Source organism: Nannobrachium achirus (genome assembly GCF_963921795.1).
Source record: "Nannobrachium achirus genome assembly, chromosome: 21".
Classification (NCBI taxonomy): domain Eukaryota; kingdom Metazoa; phylum Chordata; class Actinopteri; order Myctophiformes; family Myctophidae; genus Nannobrachium; species Nannobrachium achirus.
The window spans coordinates 16,558,823-16,583,711 of NC_137828.1; the positions used below are offsets into that span (position 1 = coordinate 16,558,823).

A 24,889-nucleotide genomic window follows, 5' to 3' on the forward strand; every position below is an offset into this window, starting at 1 on the left:
TTCTATCATAAAGTCCACGATTTTTGCCTGAAACGCTCTGACTACTGGAACATCCTGAAGGATCACTGGTTGAGAACCACTGTGTTACATTCTGTGGGGGCCACATGTGCGTGTGCGTGTGCGTGTGTGCGCGTGTGTGTGTGTGTGTGTGTGGTGCACGCTAGGGCATTCACGAATAGTGATTTTTAGTATTCGAATTATTCGACCTCAAAGTATTCGAATAGTCGAATATTCGACAGGACTGGCCAAACTGTCAGATATTAAGTAAGCAAGAGGCGAACATTGTGAAAATAGCCGATCTACATGCTCACAACGCCTCCCCCTGGTATAGAGCATTAACAAATTCATCCACCAGGGGCATTGACCCAAAAAAAGAAAAAAAGAAAAAAAGCGAATATTCGACTTCGGTGAACAACTTCGAATAGTGACTTTGATGTTTGAATATTAGAATATTAGAATATTTGGTGAATGCCCCTGTGTGTGTGTGTGTGTGTGTGTGTGTGTGTGTGTGTGTGTGTGTGTGTGTGTGTGTGTGTGTGTGTGTGTGTGTGTGTGTGTGTGTGCGTGTGTGTGCGTGTGTGTGGTGCACGCTTTGGATACTACTGTATGTCCCGACTGCTAAATACAGTAATGCAGTGTTTGCCACTGGTTGGGTGTGTCGCTGCAAACCCTCTGCATAGGAAAGTGCATTGATGAGCTGTCTCTCGCAGAAATATTCTATTCTGTACTTGAATGTGTGTCGGGGGCGCTCTGCCGGAAAATGCTGGAAGCCGAGAGTGCTAAAATGAAGAGTACACTCCCAGAGTGTCTCTGCCATAGAAATGCATGACAGAAAGGAACTCGCAGCTCAAAAACACTTTCAGCAGTAACAGACATTATCGGGTGTGAATGATTTTACATCTGTTAGCAACCACTTGAGGGGGGGAGGTCTTTAACCCATTTAGGCTTAGAATTATTGAATGCTTTAGCTATAGAAAAATAGCAGATATACAAGCTCACAGCGCGGCACCGAGTGCCGCGCTGCGAGCTTGTAGATCTGCTATTTTTGAAAAAGTTGTGAAAATGTGTGCAAATCTTTGAATATATGTACTTTTAAAGCGAACGTTTGTAACTCAGATTTTGCTTCTGGGGGGTCCCTGGAACTAGATATTTTGAGATGGGGATCCGTGGCCAAATAAGTATCAGTCTGGGGGTCCTTCACATGAAAAGGTTTGAGAACCACTGACATAGTAGTCTCTCAAGAACAGACTAACTGAGCTCCAGTTAAATGAAAAGGAAATTTTCTTTGACGATGGCCAGCCAGATTGCTGACATAGAAACATGGGTTTTTCAAAAAACCTTAGAAGGATTCAAAAGACACTTAAAGAATCGTTTCAAAATTCTAATTTTCACAATTTTTCAAAAATAGCAGATCTACAAGCTCGCAGCTCTGAGCTTGTATATCTGATATTTTTCAATAGTTAAAGCATAAAATAATGATACACAATAATGTGTACCCGTTCTGAATGGGTTTAAAGAGCTGTTGACTATTGGAAAAGACCGAAGCTGAAACACATTTATTTGACAAATGGATTTCCATTCCAAATCGTGCATTTAGTCAAAATTAGCCTTTTCCATTTAAATTGCAAAATGGCATAATTTGCGTTAAACTAGAATAAGAGCATGACAGTTAATATAAGCACATAAGACATTTGGACAATTCGGACAATTTGGACAATTTGCGGTGGAAAGTTGGTGTCTCGAACAGGATGTCTGAAAACAGAACGCTGGCGTCATTTCATATACAGCACTGCATGTAAACTGATAGCCCAACTGAGATGTCACTGTACAGAAGCCACAACACCCCCTCCATTTTCTTTTAATCCATTTTTTAGTAGGGCTGGGGTGGCTGCCGTGTTTGAAAATGCTTCCCATATTACTATTAATCCATTTAGAAAGGGTACACATTATTTTGTATCATTATTTTATGCTTTAACTATTGAAAAATAGCAGATATACAAGCTCACAGCGCGGCACCGAGTGCCGCGCTGCGAGCTTGTAGATCTGCTATTTTTTTTAAATCGTGAAGATTTGAATTTTGACCCGATACAATAAGTGTCTTTTGAATCCTTCTAAGGTTTTCTTCTTGAAAAACCTATGTTTCTATGTCAGCAATCTGGCCAGCCATCGTCAAAGAAAAGGTCCTTTTCACTTAAATGGAGCTCAGTTAGCCTGTTCTTGAGAGACTACTATGTCAGTGCAGTGGTTCTCAAACCTTTTCATGTGAAGGACCCCCAAAATGATATGTATTTGGCCACGGAACCCCATCTCAAAATATTTAGTTCCAGGGACCACCCAGAAGCAAAATTTGAGTTACAAACGTTTGCTTTGAAAATACATATATTCAAAGATTTGCAAACATTTTCACGACTTTTTCAAAAATAGTAGATCTACAAGCTTGTATATCTGCTATTTTTCACTGGTTAAAGCATTCAATAATTCTAGGCCTAAAATCTAGTGTACGACTCAAAACTCACTTGTTTGGCTCCGCACTTGCATAATTCCATGCATGTGTTATGTCGCCTATTTGAGCACTATGGGCTAAAAATAAAAGAAACTATATTTAAGTCTCAGTCTAAGGAGTATTCCTTAAGTATATACCGGTATGTAGTGTGCGAGTCCTCTACCAGCCTTCCTTCATGTCGCCTATTTTGAAATATTTTCACTTCACTTACTCAACACAGAGTACTGGGATTGCAGTCTCTCCTTTGACTTTTCAATAGTTAATGCTTTGACAATGAGTCGACGTGTTACAGAGCTCCAGTCAAATCCCCCAATACGACGATGGGGCCTTCAAAATGTGATTCCACCCGCTGATGTGACATCTATTCCTGCCGTGCGGCACAGCGACTCCCACGCGCTGCCATCTCTGGGCGACAGCATGCCGGGTAAATCTGGGCGCAGAAATCTGGGCCATGGCATATTGTGAAATACAGGAAGATATGATGACTTTGGACTAGGCTGGACGAATGTGCGTGGAACCCACAATGACTTATAGTGTGGATCCCATCCAAAGTTGAGTTTGAGTTTGATTTTGTAGACATTGTGACAGCAGGTAAATTTTCTTTCCACAAAAGTCTACGTTTGGGCTTGTTGCCAGTGGAGTTTGAGCAGCGCTGATGTCAATCACACATTCTTCTTGGCTCATTAGAACATTGGCGAGAGACTGGACTGTATACGTGTGGAGTAGGAATCAAACCTGCAACACTGTGATTACACAGCAGAAACTCTTGCAGTCAGTGTTAAAGGGATATTCCACTTTCAAAAGACTTTTGTTCATTTTATTTTCTAATCAGGCTTTTATGAACACCCTGGACAGTTTTTAATTTGCTTGATTCAATATTTAGATATTTGATGTAAATGTTATCAGTCCTCCTCCTGCAGGAGGAGGGTCCCATACACACCCATTGTAACTTCAAACTCCATTTTAACCATGATAGATTCATTAAAAAACACCCATTGTTTTTTTGGAGCTGTGTGGAACACAAGCTCCCTATACGTGGCCGTGTGTGTAGGTATGTGGGTGGGTATGTGGGTATGTGGGTGGGTGGGTCTGTATGTAGCCTGTATGTAGTAACCCTGGGTGACCAGAGAGGTGCTGTTGAGTCTAGCCTGCCCTGAGCATCAACTGCAATACACACACACACACACACACACACACACACACACACACACACACACACACACACACACACACACACAGCTCCACTTCGAACAGAGGTTCGATTTTCTGGTGACTCATAATACCCTCCTAATACGTTTTCTTTGATAACTTGTTCCATTTATTTGTAATATATATATATATATATATATATATATATATATATATATATATATATATATCCACGAGTTTCCAACGCCCCATAGTGCATTGCGCAGACGCTGTACCGAGCTTCCGGCGCCGCAGCCGAGTGTGATTTACAAGCTCACAACAGGCTGCATCTGCGACGCGACGTGAGCTTGTATGTCTGCTGTTAAACCGGAAGTGTGGTCCAAATAATCTCCAGTCGCCTCCAGCAAACTCCCGCGGAAAGAGGTGGATATATATTTATTTATATATATATATATATATATATATATATATATATATATAATATATTTTTTATTTTTTATTTTTTTTCCCCCAAAGAATTATTAAAAATGAATGAAGAAAGTTATCGAAAAATGAATCTTTTGAGTTTTTAATGAATCTATCATGGTTAAAATGGAGTTCGGAGTTACAATGGGTGTGTATGGGGAGGGACCCAGGAGGAGGAGGGCCTGGCAAGATTTACATCAAATATCTAAATACTGAATCAAGCAAATTAAAAACTGTCCAGGGTGTTCATAAAAGCCTGATTAGACGATAAAATGACCAAAACGTTTTTTTTTTTTTTAAAGTGAAATGGATCTGTGGTGGCTTTCACAAAATAAACAACAGATGTTCAAGCTAAACTGGTCCTCTCAGCTCTCCTACACTGTCTCTCACTGATCTCCCCCAAACTGTCTCTCACAGTCAGGGCCGGATTTACCATTGGGCTAGGGTGGGCACGAGCCCAGGGGCCTCAGGGGAGGGGGGGCCTCAAAAAATTTTTTTTTTTTTTTTTTTTTTTCAAAAAATATTTTTTGGATCCCCAAAAATGTAGTAGGCATGATCGCAAACGCGAAATTCCATGTTTAACCCCCATACCAACAAACATGGCAGCCATGTTTGTTTACATTTCAAGAAAACATAATGGCTGCTAGCTCATGAATGCCTGAACGGATTTCCATTCGGATTTTTTTGTTTGAAAGCTGTGAACAGTGTGGACACACGTGGTGCATGATCTAGGCATGGGCGTGCATGATCCGTGCACTATTAATTACATGGAAGTCTATGGAGAGGGAAGCGTTGTGGAACTTGGAAGCCATTTTGAAAAGACCCTGAATGAGTAAATTTAATGATGACATTTTAAAGTATTGCAATCCAAATAAAGTGATATTTGTGTTTAGTTACAGTACATTTTGTTTTATTATTGAGAGCTTCTGCTCTGCTGGCTGCACTGCATAGCTGCTCTGAAAGCTTAGTGCAGTCTAAAGCCCGCCCACTCTATGTATCCGGTACTTTACACACACATAGGCTACACACATGCACGCAAACTCCAATTCTGTATCCGCTTTAGACCCTTCCAATGAGCCAATGAGGATACACAGTCAGATTATGCACGGGCCGGTCCGAAGGTGAGGTCACGGTGTGGTCAGGTGGACCGGAGGTGGAATTTTCGCGCGCGCACGAGGGCCTCTTTATTTCCCCTTGCCCAGGGGCCTCATGTCATATAAATCCGGGCCTGCTCACAGTCTCAGCTCTCCTATACTGTATTTCTCACAGTTCTCAGGGCATAGATAGCAGTGGGTGTGGTTTTATGGTCATGATTCACCAGGATCCTGGATGGCTTGATTCTAGGCTTAAAATAATTGATACAAATATTTTTTTGTAAATCTCGATGGGAAAAAACTGAATGGTGGATTATTTATTGGCACCAGAAAACCACGCCCACTTCTATGGGTATGACATCATTTTGTAGGCAGAGGAGAATTTCTGCCCCCAGTTTCCGTGAATCTTTTTACTATTTTTACTATTTACACATTTTTCTTCTCTTTGTTGTTGAAAGGAAAGTGTTAGAATTATACTTTAGTCGTTATTTTTGTCTCGGATCTGTTGAAATAGCGAGGGACAGAAAATGCTCTGGGGGCAGAGTTCTCCTCTGCCTACAAAATGATGTCACGGCTTAAAAGCCCCACACTGTCTCTCTCACAGTTCTCTTAGGCCACATTCTCATAATATAATTCGGTTTAGTTGTGCGAATGGGAGGGGTGAAGTTGCTACATTCTTGCATATTTAATTGATACGTTTGCGCTCGCACTGCACTTTGTCATCCGAAACAAGGAATCGTCCACGCTGTCCATGGGACATGTACTTATCCAAGCTGCATAATAATGCCTCCTCCATCTCCCTGTGTCTATTAATTCTTCAAGTTCAACTCACAATGTAACCGCAGGACCGCCGCAAAATTGCGGCGCAGGCGTTAGCCTATTTATCTGCGGTCGACGGTCGTAAACGGGCGATCAAAAAATAGAACCAGCGGCGGCCGGAGGGACTCGCAAAATCTACCATTTTTAGATTTTTTAGATTTTTATTATAAACCAGACAGAAAATACTTTAGCAAGATATGAATATCTACGAAGAGTAGAACGTCAACGTCTTTCTCTCTCTCTCTCACTCTCTCTCTCTCTGCCGCTCGTCTTTCCCTCCGCTGGCTCCCTCTCTGCGCTCCGTGCGTAAAGCGTCTCCATTTTGACATGATTTGGCACAGAGAGCGAGAGAGAGCGCGCGCGCGCGAGCAAGGGCGAGAGACCCACACATCGGCCGATATTATATTAGGCCTATAGCCTATATATGATATACAAGTGACTCCAGTGGCACTTTCCTTTAATCTAACTGTGAGCAACTCCTCACAAATAATAGTCTACACCATGTGCGATCGAGGGAGCAGTGATCAGAAATTAAATCAATGAGGGGAGGAGGCGGCCAGAATGGTCAGAAATCTAATGAGAGCGGACGGTCTGGAGGGGGATTTAACCTTTAATAAATAACTATGGATTTAACCCGCACATGGCTCTATATAGCCTACCACAATGTTTCATTGCCTGTATTTGAGACAGATGGATTCACACCAACAGTGAAGCGTTTGCTGTAGCGAATCGAAACCACAGTTTTTTTGTGGATTTGCATTTGTTTCTTTGATTCGAAAAAGAATACGGATGCGTCTTCACACATGCCCAAACGTTGTGTATTTTCCGACAATACGTTAGAGGATTCGTTTTAATCGCAATAAAACGTGCCTGTGTGAATGCCGCCTTAGGCTGGATTTAGACTGCAGTCAAATCTAGCCTGAATCGGATCTCAAATCAGATCTTTTGGCCCGACTCTTCACACTGCATTTGCAAGTGACACAGATCTGATTTGAACAACTTCAACCCAAAGTGCCCTGCCCTGCGTTGACATATCTGCTTTGGTTACTGTGGTAACAACGTAGGCACCATGACTTTAACACTATGTGCTTTTACATTTTTAAAATTTTCCTCTGACATTGCAGTTAGGACCTTGTGAACCCATTTTCTGCCATGCTGTGAGATATTGTATACGGTATGTGCGTTGGCTCTCGCCAACGTGCCTGGCACTTTGGCTGACTGGTCAGCACGCATACCTGGCAAATCGGGGTCCCGGGTTCGCTTCCCGGCCGTGACGCTACAATATGTCTACATATATTGCCTTAACCCATTCTGAGCCCCAGACATTAACGGATTATAATGTCCAGAGTGCCTCCCTCAGGCCCCATTCACTCCAGTTGTCTTATTTTGAAGGCCAGAAGTCCACAGCGTAAACACTTCCGGTCTGACGTCATCGCGTCCTGCGCCGGAATCGTTCATTGTTTACGTGGTGTCATGGCGGCTCGGATGGATGCTTTTCAACATGTGCTTTATAAGCGAGCATCTGCCTCCATCTTCGCTTCTAAAGTGTAGTTTTGAGATAATGGACATTAAAGATGAGATCCCCCGTCCACCTCAATGTTATGGGATGACTATTTTGTGCCCGTGGAGCCGTGATGATGACAAATCAGCGACGGAGATCGGCTCGGGACCTCCGGCCATTGTATCCGGTAATATAACCGCCGTTACAGTAATATATTACTTTTCGCGAGATATCTCGGGAATGGCACTCGAGATACTCGAGTACATTTCGCGAGATATCTCGGGAATGGCACTAAATCGGAATTGTTCCCGTACATTTCGCATGTACTGAGGTATCCCCCCAAAGTGCTAGAAGGTGTTGAATTTCTCCGTTTGTCCACTGAATGCTGCTTGCCATTTCTTCTGTACAGCGTAAAACGTATGCAGAACTGTTTTATTTTCACTACACCCTTGCGCTCTTGTAAATCAAAATGCAATAGACCGTTTGTCAGCCTTCTGATTGGTCCCTGAGACTGCCTGACTGGCCAACCAGAAAAAAACATTCACTTTTTGCTATCGGGGGTGGAGTTTGTGCAGTGGAGAATGTTGCTTCAGGCTTTCAAAAACTGTCCGCAGTGCGCGACACGGAGATCGGCCGGTACGGTGATAGCGACGGCAAGCGTCAAGCGATCTCGCTCATCATAACGAATAAGCTTCAACAAACTAGTTCACATGTACCTTATCAATGGTCTAAGAGTCACGATTGGGTACATATAATTTAAATGGGCAGAATTACGAAAAGCCAGCCTATTATGTGAGGAGAAACATTCTCTCTGTCCTCTTCCTAGTACCCAAGATGCAATGCGCTTCTCTTTCTATCTCTGATCCAGAGGATTAAACTAATTAAAACATTTATTTTTCGGGGGAAAACTACTGTTTTGCTATGTAATTACTGTACCTTTTTCTTCCCTTTTTATTAATATCACGTAGATGTGTTTTTTGTGGTACTTTATATAGCTGTAATGAGGCTATGAAGGGAAAAAAAATGCCATCCACTTCCACTATAAAAGAATCTGCAAAGAGGATTCTGTCCCACTGGGATTAAACACATTAAAACATATATTTTCGGGTAAACCCCCTGTTTTGCAATGTAACTACTGTACCTTTGTCTTCCCTTTTTATTAATATCACCTAGGTGTTTTTCCTTTGGTACTTTATATAGCTGTAATGAGGCTATGAAGGGAAAAAAAATCCCATCCACTTCCACTATAAAAACAATCTGCCCAGGGTTAATGTCCCATCATAGTAACAGGGCAGAATGGGGCGGGATTTACAAAAGGGTTTATTCTCACGCTCTGTAATGCAATGTGCTCGGGTCGCACTGCAAGTGACGTTTTAGATAGGCCTGGGACAAAATATCGATATTTCGATATACCGCGGTATTATCTCCCGCGATAATTATCGATATGTTGCCGGCAAATATCGAGTTTTCATAACACCAGGGATTTCCCATTTAACCTACTGTATGGTGTAGTACTATGGTGCAATACCGTCAGCCGCCAGCACTGTTTGTAGTGGGGGCGCTAGCGAGATAAAGGACCGGCCGGTCGGCCGGATTATGCAACAGTGAGGAAGAGAGATGAGCTTTACGCTGTGGTTCTCTCACTCTGAGTTTGACGGTCAGAGAGAGAGGGTGAGAGGAGGAATGGAGAGCTGTCTTCAGTTTACAACAAGGTGAAGTTAATTTGAGCAACACATACAGCTCTGTCTGTGTTTAGAGGACACACACATGCAGCCACCATTACAATAGTTTTGCACGGGAAACATTCCTTGGGGTAAAGGCGGCTCCCACAAAACTGTGAAAAGTGTTGACTCATCACAAAACCATAATTGTATCGGGGCTATTTTTAGCCCAAGGAATGTTTTTTGTGCAAAACAAATGCTTGCAATGGATTCAGAATCATTAAAAAAAACCTAGTTTGACCCCTCACATGCTACTTAAAGCCTATTTATTTTGGTGTGTTTTATCCTGTATAGTTAATATTAATGGGACTCCAACTTTAATCAGCTGTCAAGGATTCTCCTAGGGGAACAGAATTACAGTCTTTGTGAGATATGTTACTAGACACCTTTGCTAACACATTTATTGGTGAAAAAATCTTTTGGAAGGGAATTATTCCAGGATTTGACACTATTTCTGAAGATATCCCCTGACTACAATTTTGGGACATAAACTTATCATGTGAGTGGAGAACTCTGGAGTGAGTGGAGAACCCTCTATGAATGTCTGTTTTAGTCAACTTGGTCGGGTAGCGACTTTGGAAAATCTCTTTTAGACTTATTGACAAAGTAGACAGCTACCTAAAAATGGAAGATGTGGGAGGCATACACTGGGGGCACTGTGTAGAGCTGACTCAAGTCTGCACTGTATTTTTTCTTTGTTTAAATAACTAACTTTCCATCTGCCTTATTATGTTTGCCTTATTATTTCTATGTTTTATTCTTTTGTTTTATTCTGTGTTACTATCTTTTCTGCTTTATTTGTTTGCTGTAACTTGTGAATTGAAAAGCAATAAAAAATATGAATCATAAAAAACTGGACCAGGGATCAGATCAGTAGCATAGCTTAATTGGTCTTTTTTTTTTTTTTTTTTTCTTTTTTTAGACTCATATTGTATTGTAGCTAGGGGTGTAACGATATAGTAACTGTATCGAAATATCGTTTTTAACTAAAAAAATTGAAGTATATCGAAATGAAAACAGCTAAAATCGAATCGCATAGTTTTATTTTGTATCGTATCAAATCGGCAGTGCCTACTTGTGCATTGTATTTAGCATTTTTAAGAAGAAAAAATTAAAAGGAGGGGTTGAATTACTTTTCCTTTCCATATAGCTACACTGGTCTATCGATAAATGTGTGTAATCTCTGGGTTCATGTCAAGGTGCAGGTTTGTCAATATACAATGTCCATGTATTTGCCAGATAATCACTGTGTTTACTTATATTATATATATCCATAATAATACATGTTTCCCTTAAAAACCTGCACTATCCACACCTTTCACACAGATTGAATTTCTTTGCTAAATAGTTACTATATCGATTTTAAATCATTGAACCGAATTGTATCGTATCGCCATGAATTAACCAATATCGTCCATGCATCGATATGTATCGAATCGCTATTAAAATGTATCGTTACACCCGTAATTGTAGCCTATCATGACGTTCCACAACAGAGCTGATTTTGGGCCAGAAAATCATTCAGGCCATCCTCCATCCAGGCTATGCCTGATAATATTTCACCAAGCTAGCAATAAAACTAAAACAAATGCGCTTTTAAAATCTGGAGGGTTCATTTGACACAGTAAAAAATGGATGGTTCCATTTTCCACACGGACCAGAACTTCATCACCATCTGACAGGCGCACTCATTTTAATCACCAAGTAATGCCAAGGCACAAAGTCAAACCAATGTTCACTTTGGTTTGGTTATGAATGATTGCAATCAACTGAAATTATACATCATCAGACTAAAACATGGACTCAAAAGTCCAGGTTTCTGTCAACATGAATGCGACACAGTTAAATGTTAAATATGAATGGGTGACAAGACAGGGGTTAGCAAGGGAAACAGAGAGACGTAATGTGGTTTCGGGGGGGGGGGGGGGGGGGGGGGGGGGCAGACACTGACCTTGATACTACACAGGTGCATCAGCATTATGACGGCTCAACTCAAAGTACACCAATACCTGGAGGTTGGGGGAGGGGGGGGGGGGAGAAGGAGGAGGGGGGCTTGTTACTTGACACAGCAGAAAAGTAAAAAAGGCAGTGACAAATGGATCGGAGTGTTCGTGTTGCGTTGTTGTGGGTGTCAGAGAGATAAAGAGAGTGGGTGAGTGAGTGCTTGCATGTGTGCATGTCGTACAGGGGTTCCCAAACTTTTTTGTCTCAGGGCACCCGATGAATATTTTCTTTAATCCGAGGCACCCCTACATTATAATTTTCACTCCCAGCACCTTATAGCATATCATCGTTGTCGGGTGGAAACCTTGTACATCCAAAACCGTTCGTTTTGTATTTATCATCTATAAAATGTACTAAACTAGTGGAAACAGCAGATCTACAAGCACACAACGCCTCGAGGCGCTGTGTGCTTGTAGATCGTCTGTTTTCACTAGTTTTGTGCGACAGAGGTTTCTGCCTGACAGTAATGATATATGATTAGTGATTATGTTGCGAGGAAAACATTGAGATAATAGCAATTTTGGTTAGAACTGACTGAAAATAACTTTGTACTTCAAGTTTAAAATGATACTAAATATTTTTTTCAAGTGTCCAAATAAAATCCAAATATTATCAAACGATCTCGCGGCACCCCTGGACTGCCGTCGTGGCACCCCAGGGTGCCCCGTCACCCACTTTGAAAACCCCTGGTGTAGTAGACAATGGTAACATTTGTGACAGAGATTTCATATTTCATCTTTGCCAGATAGAGATATGAATCACTAAGGAGGCAGAAGAAAATCAAAAGACATTAAACATTTAAAATACAAGAGTCGAACATGTACAGAGAGGCGCTTTAGCCACAGACATCAGAGGAGAGACCCAGACATGGACAGGACAAAATGTACAAAGCGCGCAATCACAGATAACGGTTCATAATCAAGACAAACACACAGCAGCAGCAGCAACTCATTATCATGAGCATCCACAGACATCACATATTTGCTGCTTTGTAGCAAAGATGAAGGAGAGGTTCAAGGTTGTGCAGATATTTGACGGCTTATTTTCAAGTCTCATCCTCATTAAAACAAAATAAAACCTGAATATGTAAAATGATTGTTCCTGCTCTGCTCTTCTACATACTAGGGCATTCACGAATAGTAATTTTTAGTATTCGAATTATTCAACCTCAAAGTATTCGAATAGTCGAATATTCGACAGGACTGGCCAAACTGTCAAATATTAAGTAAGCAAGAGGAGAATATTGTTTAAATAGCAGATCTACATGCTCACAACGCCTCGCGTTGCGAGGCGTTGTGAGCATGTAGATCATCTATTTTCACGATATTTATCTGTGGAACCGAGTCACATTAAATGTAATACCTACAATTCCAAGTGCTTGTCAGGGTGGGGGTCCCCAGTTCAATTATGTTTATTTTGGGGGTCACGGCCTAAAAAGGTTTGAGGCCGTGGGCATTGACAACTCATTCTTATGACTTCCTATCTCGCCAAGCTTTATAAACTATAGATTTTTTAAAGAGAAAACAATAAAAAAATTAAAATAAGCGAATATTCGACTTCGGTGAACAACGTCGAATAGTGACTTTGATATTCGAATATTCGAATATTTGGTGAATGCCCTCTACATACTGTACTGTCTGCCAACCAAGTGTAGAAATCACAGATTGAGGGTTCTGAACATTATTGCTAGTTTGACCACTTCAAATGCTCTAATCTTAAAACAATAACCAAAAACAGGGGATCTACAAATAGGGCTGTCACAATCGCAATTATTTGACATAATCGCGATTATTTTTCATAATCGTCATAATCGTTTCCATGTTGAAAAATGTTCATGTTTTTTTTAAGTAAAAAAATATAGTGGCAATAGCAGATCTACAAGCTCACAACGCGTCGCATCGCGTTGTGAGCTTGTAATATAAATTGTCAAACATGTCAGTCATTTCTTTGTATATTTAGGTTATGTAGATAGATAGCTAGATAGATAGATATATAGATAGATAGATAGATAGATAGATAGATACCTTTATTATCCCAAGGGGGAAAATCAGTTGCCCAGAGGCAGCACAGCAGTATAAGGTTATTTACAAAGTTACAGAGAAGTAAGAAAAAATTAAAATAAAAGAAACAAGAACAGAGTACAGTAAAGAGCAAGGTACATCAAGAGAGTGAGAGTTGTGTGTCATATCTACCATGTGCAACTTCAAAGCCTAAAAGCCAAACAGAAATGTAATTGTCAACGACAAAAACACAATTAAATCGTTAATCTCAATTATTTGTCAATTGTGTAACAATTAATCGTCACGTAGAATGTCATAATCGCGACAGCCCTATCTACAAGCTGTCAATGCCTCGCAGACGCATTAAGAGCTATTTTCGGACTGCAAATATGCTTCCATAGAAGACATGGAGACATAGCTGGCTTCTATGGAACTCAAAACTGGAATCGTCGTAGCAACTGAGAACTTTGAGGTTCTCTTTCCCAAACGACTCGATCCCTGGTTTCTCCTGGCTCCTTGAGCAAGACACTCCTGATGAGCAGCAGGGTGAATTGCAAATTCCCTCCGTGTGTGAATGGTGTGTGAAAGCGTGACCACTCAGAACACATGTGTAACAGTGTGTGTGAAGGGATCAATGTGAAGTACACTACCCCACACTGTGCAACACATTTGAGTGGTTGGAAATTATTATAACATAAATGTAGTCCATTCATAATAACACAGTGACTCACCCCAGCTCAGAGTAAACTCAGTCAAAACACACCATATCATTCAAGCAAGCGTACAAGCGTCCTTGGGTTCATGAAAGGCGCAAAATAAATTCAAGCAATAATTATTATTTATTATTAGCATGTTTGGTGCACATGGTCATCAGACGGACAGCACTTCTCCATCACAACAACCACTTGAATAAATAACACACATCAAAGGGGGCTTGAGCCCCTACCCATTTAGACCTAAGTCCGCCTGGAAAAAAGCCTTAAAAACCTATGGCCGATTGGAAAAATACCCCTAAAACCTGAGATTTTATGGAAAACTTCACAGAGGTGTCAACGTCTACTAAAACATTTATTTCTCAGCCTCTGTAGCAGCTAGAAACAAAATTTCAAAACTGTTTGATAGCTTACAGCTTTGGTCATGGTCATTACTTGTCATGGTCCAGACCTTTATCATTTTTTTTTTTTAAATCTGCAAACTCAAAAATTGTAATAAATCTTATAAAACGTCTAATAAAAAATACATTTCTCAGCCTATGTAGCACATAGAAACATAATTAGCAAATATTTGAGACCTTACACCATAGGTCTTACACCATAGGCCACCACTTTGACAAGAAACAACAATCCACCAGCCTTTATATTGAATATTTCAATTCTTGTTGTTCCACCACAACTATGCAACATTACTTCTCTTCGCTTTCTTAATATTGCTGTGTTCACGCCCCACTCATTATGGATAGACTGTTCAAAGTCCCTGACTTTGAACAGTTTACATATTGACTGTGTCAATTCTTGTTTTTAGCTCCATATAACGGTAAATCTGGCGAGCGACATTTGTCATTATTATTATATGTGCGTGCGCGCGTGTGTGTGCGCCTGTGTATGTGAATGAATGAACCATATCATCATAATCATTTTATAAGTGTTATTACCTCCATAGCTGCGAATCTGTTGTTCTGGAGTTTGGGGTTGACTCTGCTAGCAAAGAGTAGGTCTCTGAAACTAGTCGTGTCAAAGTGCGTCCGTGAAAAGTTATCCAGTCCTCATAAAATCCATGAAACAGTTCTTCATCATCGTCGTTGTTTTCAAACATATCACGTAACAATAACAATGCCAATTCCAGCGGGCCTGGTTTGCCTTCGCTCAACGCGTCTTCCATTTCGCCGCTATGAGAAGCTGCACTGGGATTCTCCCAGTGCAGCCCCCTCCCAAACAGAAAAAAAAAAAACAGAATGCTTTGCGGTAGTCAGGGAAGCATACGTCATCGCCTCCTGATGCATTTCATTGGCCACGAGACCAGAAGAGGGTAAAAACTACAGGAAACGCATTTTGCGTTCCCGGTCTGAAAGGATAAACAGCATTTTGCGTTCCCGGCCTGAAAGGTAGAAACGCATTTTGCGTTCCTGGTCTAAATGGGTTAATCCGTCTGTAAAAAGTGCCCTCTCCAGAAATGCAAATTCCCCCTTTCCATGCCATACCTGAAGGCAGCGTTCAAGAGAATTGCCCTACATCTCCAGTATTGAGTTGATAATGCTTAGTTCAGTGTGGTATCAAGCATCGAAAATAGCCGACCTCCAAGCTCACAACGCGTCGCAGCTTGGAAGTCTGCTATAAAAGGCCCTTTTAGAAATTTCAGCCCCTGACAATCTCTGCATCCCTGAGGGTAAATGGTGCCATGCTAATACTTACTCTCTATATAATATTTCGTATGATGATGTTCGCTCGACAAAAATAGCAGTTCTACAAGCAAGCTCACAACGTTTTGCTGAGCTAGATGGCTACTTTTCCAGACTGACACCACTGACAGTATAAATCAATTGAACCATAGCATCCATATTCTGGGGGAACATTAACCAGGAATAGCCAATCCACATGCTTGCTTTTGTCCAATACAGTTAGTAACTGAAGTCTGTTTAAGAATAAAGAGTCTAGTGGTAGATGTGCAGTTCTACCACTTTTTGTGGTCACATGTTCAGATACTGGATTCTGATTGGCTTAAAACTGTGGTAAATCAGTCAACAACCTTGAGTTGGCTCATGGACCCCACCCTTCTGAAACAATTAATGATTGTAACCAGGCCTGGAATTTCGTCATTTTAGGGGCAAGGCCACTTGGCCTTTAGTGTTGTCAATTTTTTGAGGGCACAAAGGCCAAGTGCCAGGGCAGGAAGGCCATCAATTAAAACAGTGATTTTAAGTCCATGCCTCGACGGTCATAATTAAATTTGCTTAAAGATTAAGTGCAAACAAAAGTTTAGATTAGTTTTAGTCACCATGACAATTATTTACCATGACAATTATTTTACCCCTTTATTTACCCCTTTATTGGACAAAGATTGCTATGTAATCATAATTATTTCATTTCCATAATTACAACATTTCCTCATCCTTTTGATAATAAAAAAATATATTTTAGGAATACAGTACAAGACAACCCAGAGCACCTGTCCTGGTTATAAAACCAATGTCTAGTTCAACCAACTGATCTCAGTACATTACAGTAGCACACTACATACAGTACAGTACAGTACAGTACAGTACAGTACAGTACCGTACAGTACAGTAAGACAACACCAGGCAGTAGACAATGTCTAGTTCATCCAACTGAACCCACAACCCAGTAGCCACAGCCTAACATTACTAAACAACACCTGCAGAAGTTGCAGAACCACCAGTCCAATATAGGTAAATAAACATGTACCACACACACACAAACACACAAACGTGTGTACGTGCATACACGCAAACAAACGCATGCACGTGCATACACGCTAGCATTGCGTGCACGCGCATACACGCGAGCGTCGCTCGCAAACAAGCGGACGAGCCGTTTGAGTTTGTGTGTTTGTTGTTGCTACACGCTAGGCTAACAGTAGACCTACATGGATTTAACATTTTTGTATGGATTCCTTTTTTTTTATCTAATGCTGGAGTTCGGGTACATGTACACAGCCGACCAAGTGTTGTTCACTCACATTCTCTCTCTGTCTCCACACATCTGGGCGGGGGGATTATTTCCATCACATCATCATCAGCTGGTTCCCTGTTCTAGCCTTATTATTCCTTTATTTTGTCGTGTGTTGGACGTAGGCTTGATAACGTTGGAACATGTTGCAAACATGCTCCATGGCACCATGCCTCTGTGACAGATAAACATCGTCGCTTAGTAGTTTTGTAACTTTGACTGCTGTGAGCGCAGCGGCATGTCCATTCAACTCTCTCTCTCTCTCTCTCTCTCTCTCTGTCTCTCTCTCTCTCTCTCTCTCTCTCTCTCTCTCTGCGTGTGTGTGTGCGCGCGCAGCTGCTGCTCTGCCACTGCATGTCAGAATTAAGCAGCAGCCGTTTGACCAAATGACCGTGATGCGCATCACAGTACTCTTTCGTCTCCTCTTGCTGTGAGCATGTCATTTTTCGAGGGGCACACGGCCAAAGAGAGGGGCATTGATGGCCATGGCCATCGTGGCCGCCGTAAAATTCCTTGTTGTAACTAAATAGCCTTGCAAGTTACAACTGTGTTTTCTTTCATTTATATGGTATAAGTGGTATAAAAGCAGGGTTGTTTGGTACTCGGCTTCGCCTCGTGCCACAACCCTGAGACAGGTAAATCAGCCAACAACCCACTCCCTCTCATGGTGAATGGCTTACTTTTAATACACAGTCTTCTGTAGGCCAAACTGCACAGCACTTAGGGTCGATTCATACCGTTATAAGGAGCCTAACTAATTTCGGTTCGGCACTAGGCGAACCCAAATATGGTTCGCATCCCCCGGTTCGGGGGGCGTCAACCGACTAAATTCGGCTCCACGGTGCTGGAGAAATGTTGTGACCTCCCGACTTAATTTCGGTACTCAGCGGTGTCTTCTCATTCATTCATCCCGGCTCCAAGTTCATATGCTCGGCTGTGAAGCCAATGAAACAGCGGTCGTTTGGGAGGGAGGCACGCCGACTTCCAATGCTTGTCTGGCCGTGTATTGATCGTCGCAGAGCGGATACATTGTCAGGTTCTCGCTGGGAGGCGCACGCGCGAGACACACACACACACACACACACACACACACACACACACACACACACACACACACACACACACACACACACACACACACACACACACACACACACACACACACACACACACACACACACACACACAGCTTTGCTGCGTGTATCGCTAACGCATCGCCGACCGTTTTAAAGACAAAAGAAGTGCTTAAACACAACTTTGCTAATTGCTAGTGTTCCGTGTTGATAGGTTTTCCACGACGAGTTGTGACTGTGCGATGACTATCGCACATGTCTATAATGTGAGCTTGTAAATTAAATGTTTTTGACAGAGCTCGATCGAGCGTTTGTGAGTGTGAGTGAGAGAGAGAGAGAGAGAGAAGAGACCCCGTTGGTGCTGCTGCCTACAGGAGCTGCTACTCACTGGACCTCCAGTCATTCAGCTTGCAGCGCGAGGGCAAGTCAAATATGTATCCGCCCTACAATGCTCATTCATCGGCCACAAACGTTGTCATGCCACGGACCTCCAATATTTACAAGCGACTTCGGCACTAGCCGTTAAGAAAGTATGGATGAACTCCCCCCGAACCTAAATAATTTCGGGTCGGGGAGCCCTCCCGAACCGAAATTAGTTCGGTTCCTTATTAGAGTGTGAAACGACCCTTAGATAGCTTTGTCTGGACAATATTTGAATCACTGTTGATTGACACCTTTAGACAGCGATTATGATTTGTAATTTGCAGCAATTAAAAGACACACAGTGGACTATACTATACATATGCAGTAGGCCTACAGTATTATGTAAATAAGACATGAATGTATATGATAACCATTGATTTAATTGTGTTATTTAGCAATTAGCTGAGATTGGACCAGTTGCTAGCCGACTGGAAAAGTCACTCACGCACAAATATTATACCCAATGGGACCGAGTTTGCACAAAATAACGTAAAGATACACAGTGGGCTATACTATGCACACATGCAGTACAGTATTATGTAAAGAAGACATGAATCTATAATATACAGTAGAGTAGGTTATCTAACAATCTGTACAAACTAGACAAATCCCTATAGTTCTCATTGGTTCCATCTAGCACTGCTTAATTAGTACCATGGCTACCGCGTTGTCACCTCTCCCCCCATCCCCGGATCGGTGACACAGACTGGTCCAGCTGTGACTGATATTGGCTCCAGAGTCACACACACACATGCACACACACGCGCGTGTGCACACACACACAGGGGCGTCACACCAAATTCTGGGCCCTGGGTACAAGGATTCACTGCGGGCCCCCCATGAATGTTAACTATTGAAAAATAGCAGATATACAAGCTCACAGCGCGGCACCGAGTGCAGCGCTGCGAGCTTGTAGATCTGCTATTTTTGAAAAATCGTGAAAATGTGTGCCAAGAAAACTGTTTCCATGTCAGTGAGGCTCAAAACTTTTTATGTGAAGGACCCCCAAAATGATATGAATGATGGCAACATCTCAAAATATTTAGTTCCAGGGACCCCCCCGGAAGCAAAATTTGAGTAACAAATGTTCGCTTAAAAAATACATATTCAAAGATTTTCAAAAATAGCAGATCTACAAGCTCGCAGCGCGGCACTCGGTGCCGCGCTGTGAGCTTGTATATCTGCTATTTTTTTCAATAGCTAAAGTTACTAGGGCCCCTCCACCTTGGGCCCTGGTAACTCAGTCCCACTTTCCTACCCCTTGTGACGCCCCTGCGTGTGCACACACATACACACACACACGCACACACACACACACACACACACACACACACACACACACACACACACACACACACACACACACACACACACACACACACACACACACACACACACACACACACAATCTCAATCTCTAGGGACCCTCGCCAGTTATCCTCAGTACACGCTATGCCACCATCATAATTAGCCCACATAATGAAGCACAACCTACTATGATGTTTAATTCAGCGCACATCGCTTGCTGGAAGCCCGTGAACTGCACCATCCTAGGGTGTTAATTTTTCAATTAACACCCTCAGGGGTCTTGCTTACTGCTGTGGATGGAGTTGAGCTTCTCTTACACTGAAGCTCAGCTCAGTGGTTTTCAGTGGTTTTGCGTATAGAGCCCGACCGATATATCGGTCGTTTTTGGACCCCGATGTCGGACATCGGTCATTATCTGGCCGATGTATCGGTCGTTTTTTATAAGTAATATTAGACCACCATTTAATGACATTTAGCCACTCAGACCCAGAACTTAGAATATATTGTCGTTGCTCGCAAGGATCCATTGGGTTTCATTTTACACTCATGAGTTAAAGATCTTATAAAGGGTCCATTTGGTTACCAAATCTCCATCATTTTGCTGGGGACCACCTGGAAACCCCTCAAGGACCACTGGTGGTCCCCAGACCGTTGGTAAACAAAGGAGAAAAAAAAGGTTTTGAACGTAAGAGGTTTTTGAAATTTAGGCTATTTATTATTATTTTCTATTATTACAAAACATCGGTCAAACATCGGCAATCGGTGGTCTAGCACTCACCATCGGCAAACATCGGCATCGGTCAAGAAATATGGCATCGGTCGGGCTCTAGTTTTGCGGCCGAGGCACACTGATAGTGCCTCGGTCAAGGCTCCCCTGTATTCATGGGCGAAAACAGCCGATCTACAAGCTCACAAAGCCTTGTGATGCGACACATTGTGACAGTTCTACACACTGTAGAACTGTAGAATTTTTGCTATTGTTAAAAACTTTGTTGGGAAAAAAAAATCTCCCTTAAGATTGAATGATTAAAATATATTTGTAGAAATCGCTTCTATATCTAGAAACAGGGTTCCCACACATTTTTATCAATTAATTTCCAAAATTCCAGAATATTGAACCCAATTTCCAGGACTATTTAACAATAATTCAGCTCAATAACGAGTCGCTTACTCCAATGCGCAATGCCCAAAGACAAGCAGTGTATGCCAGTGGTTCTCAACCTTTTCAGGCCGTGACCCCCGAAATAATCATATTTGAACTGGGGACCCCGGCACCCTGACGAGCAATAAGAGTTGAGTAAGGGATAAATACTGGCTCCTTGGGGGTTGTCCATATATAACATCCCGACAGACTGATAACTTCCGAGGCGCCACGGTCGCCTTGGAAAACAAGGAAGTGCTGATTAGATAGAATCCATTTTCTGATACTAGGTTGTCTATTTCTCGCTTAAAATAAATTTAAAAACATTCTTGAGATCAACGTTTAGTTCTAAATGTCGCTGTGTGGTTGTTTACATGGCTGACATGTTGGATACGGCACTAAATTCATGCAGCGCAGGCTGCGCAGATTGACTGCAGCAGGTGCTCTGAGTCTTTGATTAGGCAGCGGTCTGTTATAGAGCGGAGCGGTCTGCTATCCAGAAATAACAGACCGCTGATTTCAGCAACTGACCAATCAGAATCAAGCATTTAAACAAGCCGGGTAATAAGGAATTTTGTATAACACGGTTTTATTGGGAAAATAGCCGATCTACATGCTCACAACGCCTCGCGTTGCGAGGCGTTGTGAGAATGTAGATCTGCTATTTTCACAATTTCTGCCTCTAATATTTGACAATTTGGCCAATGTTTAATTTGTCATTTCAGAGGTATTAACACAATCAATAACCAAAGACAATGCATAGCTATTTTTTCCAGGACCTTCCAGGACCCTTGATCAATTAAAAATATTTCCAGGAATTTCATGACCGTGGGAACCCTGGAGAAAGAGAATGTGGCATCACACCATTGAAAGTAATAGCTGTAGCCTGTAGCTGAAAACCTCTCAAGATGGCGCCACCTGTCCATTGAACTCAATGGAAAGAGGGCAAGGCTATCAACTGCTATCACTGCTATCAACGATGCTTCAAGTCCTCTCCGCGATAAAGCACAGTTTAGGCATTTGCAATTAACTGTACGATAGCTTTATGATGTATAATTGTGCACAGTGGCGTCAGTTCAGAAAAAGCTAAGGTATGGCAACATGACTGGTGTCTTACACCAGTCATGTTGCCATACCTTAGCAACAGGCATGATACATGTATTTTAAGAAGTACATTCTATTTTCTACGGTTTCTTGGGCTGGATATGGCAGCCTGGAATGGTTGTTCAAGTGCAGCTAGACTTGGCATGTTAGTAAACGTGTAGCCTCGGAAACCCAGGCATTTTATTTTAGTAAACGTGACACAATTAACAATAATGCATTGCACCTGTGCAGCTGACCTGCGGAACCTGGGAATATACATTTTTTTCAAGAAGGGGAGAATAAAAGTGTGGAAAATATAATTATAATGCCTTGTTAAAGTGACCAAATTTTGCATTTGTAGTTATTTTACTGTAATTTAAAGAAAGAGACATTCATGGATTTATATTTAAAAGTAACTTTTATATTCCCCCCTGGACCCAGGGTATGGCAGCTGCATACCCCTGCCATACCCAATTGACGCCCCTGTGTAGCTGAAAACCTCTCAAGATGGCGCCACCTGTCCATTGAACTCAATGGAAGGAGGGCAAGGCACACCGTTTGAGAACCACTGCTATCAACGATGCTTCAAGTCCTCTCCGAGATAAAGCATGGGTTAGGCATATGCAAACTGTATGCTAGCTTTATGACGCATAATTGTGCATCACAATTTATGTATGTATGGTTAAAAGAAATCTCCTGTAGCTGTGTTATACAGCATTTAAAGTGGCTTGGTTTTATAGAGTCTCATGACTGTACAATGAGATTTAGAATTATTGCATCAATAAAACTAACTGGAGTGCATGGTGCATTGTGTGCTGAGCGAGTCATCCACTCGTCTTCTGAACGGCCTCGTCGGTGAATGAGGCAGGTGTTTAGAAATTCAAGAAAAGCTGACCTTTCGTTTGGAGGTAAACAGCACTGTGCGAAATGAAAGCAGCGAACTCACTGAGAGTGTTCACCCACTCCTGATGATAGTAATTATGCCTGGTACTGTTTCGGGTTCACAAATTGTATTAAAGGGGATGTAAGTGACTGTTATAGTAAGTGTCGTGTAGCTCTGTATTCTCATAGTAATCATTGCAGTAGAGTGTTAGGGGTCTCCCCATCAATTTAGCACAAAAAATCACACCCAGTGTGAAGTGAGCAGTGCTTTTCAGGAGTTCATTGCATTAAGCGTCCCACGAAGCGTGGCCACTGACTCAAGTGTGGGACATACTGTAGTACTGTACATACATGCGTACTGTTCAGACAAAGCCAGATGTAGGAGCGGTTAGCACGGCTCAAAAATAAAATAAATGCTCAGTTCGGGATATTAATTTGGTCCAATCAGAAGTGAGAACTCCACAAAGAGGCGGGTCTCACTAGCCATGTTTCACTCAATTATTTATTCCGTGCTTGTTATTTCGTTTCATCAACCGGTTTGTCCCGCATCCTGTATGAGTTCTCTCCTCGTTACCTCTCTGTGGATGAACTTAAAGTGATAGTTCACCTATTTTTGACATGAAGCTGTGTGAAATACTTACCATTAAAATAGTGGTTACAAATGTATTAACTCTTATACCGCTTTGGACGTTCCTGTTCGCCCCAATTCCCAAGAGACCTCCGCGCCAATACGGCACTCGTTCGCGTTCGTTCGTTCGTTCATTTACCTTGTTGAAGCTGATGAGGGGTCGCGCCGCCGTGTACTGTAAACACATTTTCCGCGGTGATGGTGTAAAAAATCCATTATGCGTTAACATCAACGGAGACCAATTCACTTCCTTGTTGATTTCTCTGGCTGTGAGGCTCTGTGGCCAGTGACTGGTCTGAATGCACGTAACAGGCAAATCACATTCATTCTCAGCATGACGCCGCCCTCTGCTGCCTGGCAGACCAAAGTGCACTATTGCACAATCAAAAAAAAAATAATAATAAAATAAATAAATGTCTATCTATCTACTATAACGTCGCAAAGGTAAGCCGCTTTTTGATGGCACCAGACCCAATAAATAAATAAATAATCTGGCAGTAGGAGAGTTAATTCATTACCAGAGTCCTGTGGTCAGAGTTCTGGTCAGTTTTAGATGAATATAAAGTAGTTCCGGTGATTTGGCAGGGGCTCATGGCCCAATAATTAAAAATAGATGAATCCACAAAACTAGCGTCATTTGTATTGTTGACCTATTTCTACCATATAGACCAACTTTCGTTCAACTTTGACCCCTCTGTCACATGGTACTATTTTTTGTGTCCAGTATCACTACGCCGCTGCAACATATTTCCCCAAAACAATAACCGTAATCCCAAACCAAACCCAGTCCTGAGGGAATATCGCTATGGGAACATAAATCTGACAGCGACTAGAGCAGGGTTCCCCAATTAGTTTTCCTCAAGGGCCGAATTATGTCCAGGGTACCAAGCCGAGGGCCACAACATTGCAGGGGGCGACGGTGACGTTCCCGCTATTCCGGCGACAGTTCAGATATCGTTGTTTGTCGGGTGAAAATCATGTATGTCCAAAACCGTTTGTTTTGCATTTATCATTTTAAAAATGCCGATCTACAAGCACACAACGCGTTGTGTGATTTGCAAAAGAACGTAGAAATTTGGAGATACGAGATTTCCACCCGACAACGACGATATACTAGTGTTGTTGCTGCTCTTACTGGGGTTGTTGTGGGCCAGACAGTAGCCCCCCGCGGGCCGCAAACGGCCCGCGGGCCGCCTATTGAGGAACCCTGGACTAGAGCGTATGAAATCTTCACTCATGTTAATACAACATGATGGACAGTGGAGTTCTGGATGAAGTTTATATTTAGACTCGGCCATCGGAGTCAGTTGACAAAGAACTTTCCAAGACTTTTGCCGACTACATCAGTACAGTCCATTCCCTGAGACATGTCTCCAAACAATAGGTTCAGCTTCATCCCAGTTAGTCTTTCT

The 24,889-nt window shown here is 42.1% G+C and overlaps 1 protein-coding gene across 1 annotated transcript in view; it reads right to left on the reverse strand.

Annotated features, from left to right (window-relative positions):
• hecw1a (HECT, C2 and WW domain containing E3 ubiquitin protein ligase 1a) overlaps window positions 1–11,992 on the reverse strand; it is a gene marked incomplete at both ends in the record, with an annotated part of 258,365 nt that extends 246,373 nt beyond the window's left edge. Inside the window, 2 exons of the mRNA XM_080751651.1 lie at window positions 11,204–11,238; window positions 11,932–11,992. Coding sequence (XP_080607777.1) covers window positions 11,204–11,238; window positions 11,932–11,992 — 96 coding nt within the window. The remainder of the gene's footprint in view (window positions 1–11,203; window positions 11,239–11,931) is intronic.
• Window positions 11,993–24,889: the final 12,897 nt, after the last annotated feature.